Source organism: Zingiber officinale, chromosome 5B, assembly GCF_018446385.1.
Source record: "Zingiber officinale cultivar Zhangliang chromosome 5B, Zo_v1.1, whole genome shotgun sequence".
In the NCBI taxonomy this organism is placed as follows: Eukaryota; Viridiplantae; Streptophyta; class Magnoliopsida; order Zingiberales; family Zingiberaceae; genus Zingiber; species Zingiber officinale.
In genome coordinates this window covers 120,623,624-120,632,803 of record NC_055995.1, presented here as the reverse complement: position 1 = coordinate 120,632,803, position 9,180 = coordinate 120,623,624, and the positions used below count along the sequence as shown (strand labels likewise).

The window sequence follows — 9,180 nt, the reverse complement described above, 5'->3', positions numbered from 1 at the left end:
ATACAATATGATAATGATACACACCGATATTGACGACGACACTTTATCATCATTTTGACCGCAAAAACTATTAAGATTTTTTAATATGAGACAATCGTTGCATTAAGAGTGTTTTTAAAAACTCAATCATCATAGTGGTTTGATTAAAATGTTTTGACGAAATTTTTCCGGTTGTTAAATATCATTTATGATAATTTAATTGTATGCTTTTATGATATTCACAATGACTCATTAATACTATTTAGTTAAAATATTTTAATAGTAAACAAAGGATAAAATAAAATCACTCTTAAATTTCTCGTATTCTATGTCATTGCTTTAATTTGACGGTGATACTATGTTTTTTTTTTTTTTGATAAATCTAAAATTATAGTCGGTGATTTGGAAATTGTCAAACTTTATGGTAAAATTCCGAAAAGAAAACCAAACACGACCGAAGTTCCACTCTATTTCCAGGAGACGCGTCTTTGATTTGGGTAAAGGAAATAGGATTAGGGTTACGGTTAGAGGATCTTCGTCCGGCGAGAGCAAGCCATGCCGACATCTCTCCGGCTCTTTCCCCTCCTCCTCCTCCTCCTCGCCGCTCGATCCCATGGCGAGGACGTCTCATCCGGCGATGCAACCGACGTCTGTGCCTCCAGATCCGACGGGGAATCACCATCCTGCCCCGTCAACTGCTTCAGGGCGGACCCCGTCTGCGGCGCCGACGGCGTCACGTACTGGTGCGGCTGCCCGGAGGCGGCGTGCGCCGGCGTCCGTGTCACCAAGAGGGGAGCCTGCGCCGTCGGGAACGGCGGCACCGGCCTCGTCTCCGGCCAGGCGTTCCTTCTCCTCCATATCGTCTGGTTGATCGTCCTGGGCTTCACCCTCCTCTTTGGCTTCCTCTGAGATTTTCTTCTCGGACGATGAGCGAGGTATTCGGCTTCCATACATCCCAATTCCTTTTGAATTAGTCCATGATTTGTTGTTGTAGAGATGAGAGCGATTTGATTCTCCATTCATTCTGCTTCATGTAGTTAACACATTTTGACAGTAAATGCAATATCTTCATCAGTTTCATCACATAATTTTTTCATTGGAATTGGAATTATCTTAACCCTAGATTAACAAAACGTTGATTCATGTTGATGATGTTGTTTGTCCCTCGGGCAGTACGGTAGTTGAGATATAGGAGTATAAGATCATGGGTGTAGATATCCGTGATTTAGCTCTTCCGTTAACATGTTGGATGAAGTTGTTTCACACATAATTTCTCATTGGAATTGGAATGATTCTCGCAATGTCACTTTGATTTATTTAGATGATGAAAATAAAGACAGTTTGTGATTCCCGGACTGAGAACAATAGTAAGATCATGATTAATTGTGGTAATTGTTCCAATAGATTTTCTCACCGCCTTAGAAGAAGGATGTTGAGTAAATGACGATTTCACCTTTGCTCCAATCATTAATTTATTAAGATGAAAGAAATCTTTGGAGACTATGATAATTTAGTTAGATGATGGAGAAAAACAAACTGTGTTTGATTTGGTAATTTAGTACAAGAATGATTCCTTAATGTGATATTTTGAGAAACTGGATTGACGGAGCTGGAGGAAGAGGTTGCATCAATAGAGTGATAACAATGTTAAAAAATTCTGAAAGAAGATAAAAATCAAATCCATACTGAGAGTGTGAATCACTTAGAAAAGCCTGGGATAAAAGTTAATGTCTCCACAGCTAAATATCTTGAACTTGAAGAACAACAAGAGAAACAGAGTAATACATGAAGGCAAAATGGACTGAACTAAAAACCAAGCGAACTTTATAATTTAAAACTTCAATCAAAACAACTACGCTTCTTCGGCAATTGTTCCCTTCTCGCTGACGTAAATACCGTCCAAGAACTTCCTTATATCCTTGTTCTTCACATGGCATTTCTGTCGGATATGAAAAGGTATTAGACTCAAGATACTAATAACCCGTAACAAATATAATTATCAGTGATTGATTTAAAAAAAAAACACGTTGAAAAAAGATTGATAATTTGGACTGTTAGCTTCCTGTTCATTTATCGCAAAAGAAACAGACCTGGTTTATCAAGGCAGCAGAGCGAGAGACCAGTTCAACATCATTTCCATCAAGGACAAGTTCATCCTTAACCTTTTCTGACCTAAAAATTTTAACACCTTCAAGCATATCGACCTTCCGGACCTGCAATAACAACAAGACAGTATTTCTTACAATGAATGCGGAGTTCAAAGACCTTGGTAAAAGCCACAACATAAAAACACAATTCAGGATGATACGTCTCCTTTTGAATTGACATTGATGTCTTAGAATGAATGTAGAATTCAAACTGAAAGAAACCATACATGATGGCTTCCTTTTGAATTAGCATTGATGGTTGAATAGATTTCTCATCTAAATTCGCAAAACCAGTTCCACAGGCCAAAAGCAAAAAAGAAATTTCTTACCATTGCCGCAAATCCTTAAAAAAAACTGTAAATATACGCTAAAACAAGTTAAAATTTCAAGATCTCGCACATACCATTTTACTCAACAATCAGTCCCTAGGAGATTAACTAATGTGGCAGGAAAAGGGGGGAAAAATAAAGGACGAAACGGATCGAAGACACAAGAGATGATTAATCGAGGTCGGACCTTTTTCTCCCCGAGGAAGTTCCGGATCTCGATGGAGGTGCTGTCGTTGGGGATGGAAGCGTTTATGGGAAAATGGGCGTAGACGAGCCGCATTTTGTACCGGTAGCCCTTGGTTACACCGGTAATGAGGTTCCCGACGTGGCTGATGGCGGTGCGAATGGCGGCGATGGTCTTGCGCGAACCAAACCAGGCCTCCACTTTCAGCTTCTTCCCACCCTCGAGGAGGGCGAAGTCGAGGTTGAGATGCTTGAAGTCGCGGGTGAGCTTGCCGCGGGGGCCTTCCACCTCCACGATCTTGGCGTTCACCTTCACGGTGATCCCCTCGGGGATATCCATGGTATGCGAGGAGAGAATCGTCTTCATCTCGCCGCCGGCTGCTTTCTCGTCCTTCGTCCGACTTCGTACGCACGCACGCAGCACGGCAAAAACCCTAACGCAGTCGTATTTATAGGATCGTTTAGGCATGCTTTAGGTTATAGTTTTTTTTTGTTCCCCCAAAACACGCTGCAAAGGTTGGAACCGTCAACCCAGCGGCCCCCTCACCCCGGCTCCACAAGTATGAGAGGGAGTAAATCACGGTGAATACGGGCCCGGCTATGACATGGTGGTCTCAGGTGTTTAACACGGATTGTTCCCCCAAAACACGCTCATACTTTAGGAAGCCTAATTTAAAACATAATGTAACTTCCAAGGACGTTTTGGCATATTGATCCAAGAGACATTATGCGGAGCTTATTCGAATATACATATTGACGATACAAAAAAAATAAATTCAGGGCATCCCATATAATACGATAAATCAAACGGGGAATAAAAAAGTTCAACATCGTAATACAAGAAACATGTATAAATGAAAAAAAAAAAAATGGAATCTGTCATTCCGATCGGTCTCACGATTATACGTGAGGAGTTAAATCAAAAAGTTTAGTCAATACAAAGAGTATTTTTTTTTTTTTTGACTTTACTGAGATTCAACCCCTTAATAAAAATGAAAAATTTTGTATGATTGATAATTTGCTGCTCTCAATACGATTTATTGAAATGATGTTTAAAAAAATGAATATAATTAGAAAAAATAGATAAACATATAAAATCTAATTTTATATCATTTTAAGTTCTCTAAGTTCATTAATTGATTTTAGGTCAAAATCAGTTGATGAATTTAGAAAGTTCAAAATAACATAAAATAAAATTATATATATTCGTCTAATTCTCCTAATTATATTCATGTATTTAAACATCAATTTAGGCTACGTTTAGTAGGGTCTAATCTGCTTTGTAATGTAATCAGGATTACATTACAAGGTTGATTATTTTGTTTGGTTTAATTTTAAATTTGTAATGTAATGTAATCTGGATTACAAAAGGTAGAGAAGTTTTGTAATCTGGATTACAAAACAAATATTATGTAATCTGATTACATTACGATGCCACCGTTTAACTAAAATTTAAATGTCGAATATACCCCTAGTCCACCGCGGCCGTCGCCACCGGCTACCGTCGCTCGCCGCCACCCGCCGCCGATCGTCGCCAGCGACCACCGCCGGCCGCCGGCCGCCGGTGACCACCGCCGACCGTCCCCGACGACAATCGTCGGTCGTCGCCGGCGACCGCCGCCGCCCGCCGTCGCAGGTCACCTCCGACCGTCGCCGCCAACGGTTGTCGTTGTCGCCGGTTGCCGGTGGTCGACGGCGGTCAGCGGTTGCCGATGGCGGCGGTCAGCGGTTGCCAATGACGGCGGCCGGCGGAGGAGGCCAACTGCGGCTGTACTGGTTGCCGCAAGCTCCGGCAGAGGTGCGACGGCTATCGGTTGAGGTTGCAGGATATTTTTGTCATTTTATAATATTACGAATTACATTGATTATAAAAAATAATAGACATCAAACAAAAGAATTTAATCACTCTTGTAATCAAAGATTGCATACATTACATTACTAAACGTAGTAATGTAATCAAGATTACATTACATTACATTACAAATTTGATTACATTACAAGCTATATTACATTACACCCAACCAAACGTAACCTTAATATATCATGGTGAGAGTATCAAATTTTTGAATATAAATTAAATTTTTGAAAATGATGTTTGAGAATATAATCAAGAGAGTTATACGAACACATAGAATTTGGTTCATGTCATTATGAGTTCTTTAGGTCCATCAACCGATTTTGACCGAAACTAACTCATGCACTTAAAGAGCTTGAAATAACATAGAATAAGATCTTATGTGTTCGTCTAGTTATCCTAATTATATCCATGTCTTTAAATATTAACTCGATATACCTTATTGAAAGAAACAAATTTTTTATCATAGAAAGTTTTTTTAATCCGTTTTTAAAAGTTTAATCGACGGTTATTGTGTAGCAATCGATTAGAGTTACTATTCATGGTTATAGAAAAATACTGAATCGATTGCTATAATGTAGCAATCAATTAAAAATTTGATTTATGTTTTAAAAATTACTCTCAATATGATATATGGAAATTATATATGAGGATGTGAATATACTCAAGAGAATTAGACGAACACATGACCTTATCCATATCATTCTGAGTCCTTTAGGTTCATCAGTCGATTACGATCAAAATCAGATAATAGATCTAGAGAGTTCAAAATGACAATGAAATCAGATTCTATATATTTTTCCTAATTATATCCACACTCTTAAACATCAATTCGATGCGTCATATTGAGTAACGAATTTTTAATCATAAAAGCCTTTCTAATAATTTTTTAAAAAAATATTTTTAATTAATTGTTACAGGATAGGGCAAAATAGATATCAGATACATGATTTAAGTTATTTTCAAAATTACCTACGAAACATAAACTATGGTTCAGTAATTTATCCAATAAATATAGATGTCGTTTGGTTCTCTCCTAGGAATCGGAATAGGAATGAGTATCATAGTATTGTGGAATAAGAATGAGTATTAACTTGAGTATCATTCTTAAAATAATGTTTGGTTAGTTAAATATTTTCAATCGGAATGAACCTAAATTTTCTTTTTTACCCTTAGAGGAAAATAAGAGAAAAAATTATATGGAAGAGAAAATTGAATTTGAGAGAAACATATGATGAGAGAGAAAATGTGATGGAAAAAATCAAGAGAAAGAAAGTGTTATGAGAGAAAATAAGAAGAGAGAGCGTGATAAGAGAGATTGAGAAGAGAAAAAGTATGATGAGAGAGAAAGTTGCTGAGAGAGAAAGAGTGATGAGAAAAAATGAAGAGAGAGAAAGTGTGATGAGAGAAAAATGAGATATTGAGGAGAGAAAGTATGATAAGAAAATATGATGAGAGAGAAAGTATGATGAAAAAAATGGAGACGGATGAGAAAAAAATGAGGAGAGAGAGTGTGATGGAAGAGAATAAAGAGAGAGAAAATATGACGAGAGAAAATATGGAAAAAGAGTATGGTAAGAACATCTTAATGGGGTATTAAATGGATATTATAATGGCCATTAACACCCCCTCTCCATTGTGAGTGGGCATTATAATGCCCACTCACAAGAGAGAGGAGAGAGAGTGTTCATATGTTTGAACACCTTTGAACACCCACTCTCTTAATTTTTTTAATATTTTCTTTTTCTTTTTTAAATTATAAATTTTTTAATATTATTTAAAAAAATTAATAAAAGTGATGAATAAGTGGATGATGAGGCTCATACATAATGAGTGTTAATGTTAAAAGAGATGTGAGTGAAAGAGATATGTTGTTATAATGAATATGTGGTAGTGGACCCCATATTTTTTGATGAGGTGATGGATGTTGATCCTGTTCGAATGCTGAATCAACGGACACTGGGCACGTGGCGCTCCCCGGCTGCTGACGTGGATCTTCGACTGGTTGCACGAACCTCCCGCGAACCTGCACAGAAGTCGGGCCGGGAAGGGGTTCCCGGTGACGACCCTCCGACGCTCAAGTCAGGCAAGCAAGCAGTAAAAAAGAGTGACCCCAGAGATGTTGAACGCGTACCTCCGGCGAAGTATGAGGCTCTTTATATAGAGTGGTGAGAGAGCTCCTGCACGTCCACCGAGGACGTGTCGCCACCCATACCTCGGTATGTACCTGTCAAAGAGCCCATACTGCTACAGCACCAGTATGTCCTCGATGGGACAAGAACACCTCGTTGTCGGACTTGGAGTATGGCCTAGCCATAGGACTTGACACTGTCATAAGATGTTCTTGTCCTTCTCTACCGACCACAGGCTAGGACGTCCGTCCGGCCAGCCCTCATCTTACGCGCCGGTCGGACGACACTCACATCCCGTCCGACCTGCCGTTGGTATCGATATGCTGGGGATATTTTCGGTAGGGTACTATGTAGGGACTGTTAGCAGTATGTCACCTTCTCTTAGGCCTTCCGCTCGGCTCCTTGCTACTGTTCCATTGAGCGTCGGAACGCCTACTCCCTCGGCTATTCATCGGCCGGCCGGTCGGGAGGTCGGCCCCTCCTTCTCCGGTCGGCCCCTTGGCCTTTTGACTCCAGCGTGGCATTGACCCCTCAGAAGGGGGTCCCCTGTTCTAACCGCCGGATCACTTGCCTCCCCCTCAAGTCTAGTTGAAGGAGGCGAAGTCCGACTGACTGGACTGTCGATCTGACTGAGTAACGACCGCTACATTAGTCCGCTCGGCCAGGCTTAGGGATGCTCATCCGTTCGGCGGTATCTTGTTCGTGCCTTGTATTCTCTTGGAATCCATGCCCAATTCTCTCCCCTACTACCCATCACGTGTGCTGCACACGGTAAGGGGCGCTCATTAAATGCGACCAGTATCCTGCTGACACGTGGCGATCATGCGCTTGTCAGCGTATGGCGGTGGCGTCACTTCCGATGGGACAGTCGCCGTTTGAAATGAACGGCTGGATGATGGCCTTGTTCTTCACGACCTGAATCGGACGGTGGAGATTGCTCCCGGGCGGCGACATAAAGCTCGTGACTCCTTTTCCGCCTCATTGTTGCTTCACCCTCCTCCAGTGCCCCTCTGTTCGTTTTCTTCTCCGGCGACCTTGCCCCTCAACTCTTCAGTAACCCCCAGGCCCCAGTCGATCATCTCTTTTGCTCGTAAGACCCTTTTTCTCGCTCGCTACGTTTTCTTCTTTCTGTTAATCGTTTCATTCAGTCGGTTTCCCTCCATTCCTTGCTCGAACCTTCCCTTTTGGTCCCGCATTATTGTCTTTAGACCATGACTAGCACCTCGCAGTCGACCGGCGGCGCTCCTGGTCTATGGTACACGACCATGGAGAGCCGTTTTGACGAGGAGGACGCGTTGTGTCTCGCTCGGACTTACGACATTCCTTCCGACCACCACATAGTACTAGCCACACTGGCCGATCGGCCTCATGAACCGCCGCCCGACACCGTTCTTTTTTTCCGAGATCAATTTTTGGCCGGGCTACGCTTTCCACCCCATAAGTTTTTCTTGCAAGTCTGCAAATACTTCCGCATCCCGCTCGGCCAGCTAGTTCCGAATTCCATAAGGCTGCTGAGCGGGGTGATAATTCTATTCAAACTGAACGGCATTCCCCTAGACCCCAAAGTTTTCCATTACTTCTACTACCCCAAGCAGGCCGAGTGGGGAACTTTTATTTTTCAATCTAGGATAGGTTTCGTTCTTTTTGATAACATGCCGAGCTCCAATAAACATTGGAAGAAGCACTTTTTCTATGTGCGTTTCCCCGAGCCACCGACCTTCCGTATCAAATGGCAGACGGCGATGCCAGCGCAACCAGAGCTCGGCAAGTTTAGAGGCGATGCGGCCTACCTTCATGCGGCCGATCGGCTGGTCGGCCAGCGCGGCTTGTCTTCTACCTCGGCCAATCTGCCCTGCAGTATGAGTAAGTTCCCTAATCATCCCGTTTGTTTTGTTCTAACTGATTTATTTTTTACTTCTGCAGCTGAAGTCATGTGGCGCGCCAAGGCTACCGAGCGGCTGAAACTGCGAGCCGCCGAGATCGAAGCGGCAAAGAATAGGGAGGTCGCCGAGCGGGGCTTGGCTTCAGCTGTTCTGGCCAGCGAAGAGGATGAGGGGACGCAAACTGTCCCTGAAGCCTTAGACGCTCCTGCTTCTCACGACGAGGCCGCGGGCAACATAGAACCCTCTTCTCAAGCCAAGGTAGAGGGTCGTTCGGCCGATGACGTTCCTCTGGCAACTCGGAAGCGCAAACAGCTGGAGGCAACCTCTCAACCAACTCCGTCTGATGAATCGCAATCCGAGCGGGGCAATGAAGCTCCAGTGTTATATGGGACGGTCTCTATAGAGAGTACCCCGACGCCACTCGGCTCTCCAAGGGCTACTTCTGAGGTGCCGCCCTCCAGTCCTCCCCGAACCCTGCGGCGTCTTAAGCGATTGGGCGACCGTCCTTCTTCCTCCACCGGTGAGCCGTCCGGTAAGGCTGCTGCTTTGAAGGGTGATCCGAGCGGCCCCAAGTTAATAAAAACCGTCCTGCGCCTCCCGTCAGAAGAATACATGGCGGCCGCTGGTCGGCCTGTGGTCCCCGAGCAGCAAATCACACTCACGGGTCTCCTA

At 42.9% G+C, this 9,180-nt stretch overlaps 2 protein-coding genes across 2 annotated transcripts; one reads left to right on the top strand and one right to left on the bottom strand.

Moving 5' to 3' along the window:
- Nucleotides 1-445: 445 nt before the first annotated feature.
- Nucleotides 446-1,062, top strand: LOC121987798. Its single transcript, XM_042541522.1, has one exon. It carries the CDS (start codon nucleotides 535-537, stop codon nucleotides 886-888), a length of 354 nt encoding a protein of 117 aa, XP_042397456.1. The 5' UTR covers nucleotides 446-534; the 3' UTR covers nucleotides 889-1,062.
- Nucleotides 1,063-1,665: 603 nt separating this feature from the next.
- On the bottom strand, nucleotides 1,666-3,079 carry LOC121987797 (60S ribosomal protein L9-like). The gene is made up of 3 exons (XM_042541521.1): nucleotides 2,643-3,079; nucleotides 2,070-2,192; nucleotides 1,666-1,918 (listed from the first exon to the last, which is right to left on the bottom strand). Exons 1-3 carry the CDS (start codon nucleotides 3,003-3,005, stop codon nucleotides 1,832-1,834), a joined length of 573 nt encoding a protein of 190 aa, XP_042397455.1. The 5' UTR covers nucleotides 3,006-3,079; the 3' UTR covers nucleotides 1,666-1,831.
- Between the last annotated feature and the right edge of the window lie 6,101 nt (nucleotides 3,080-9,180).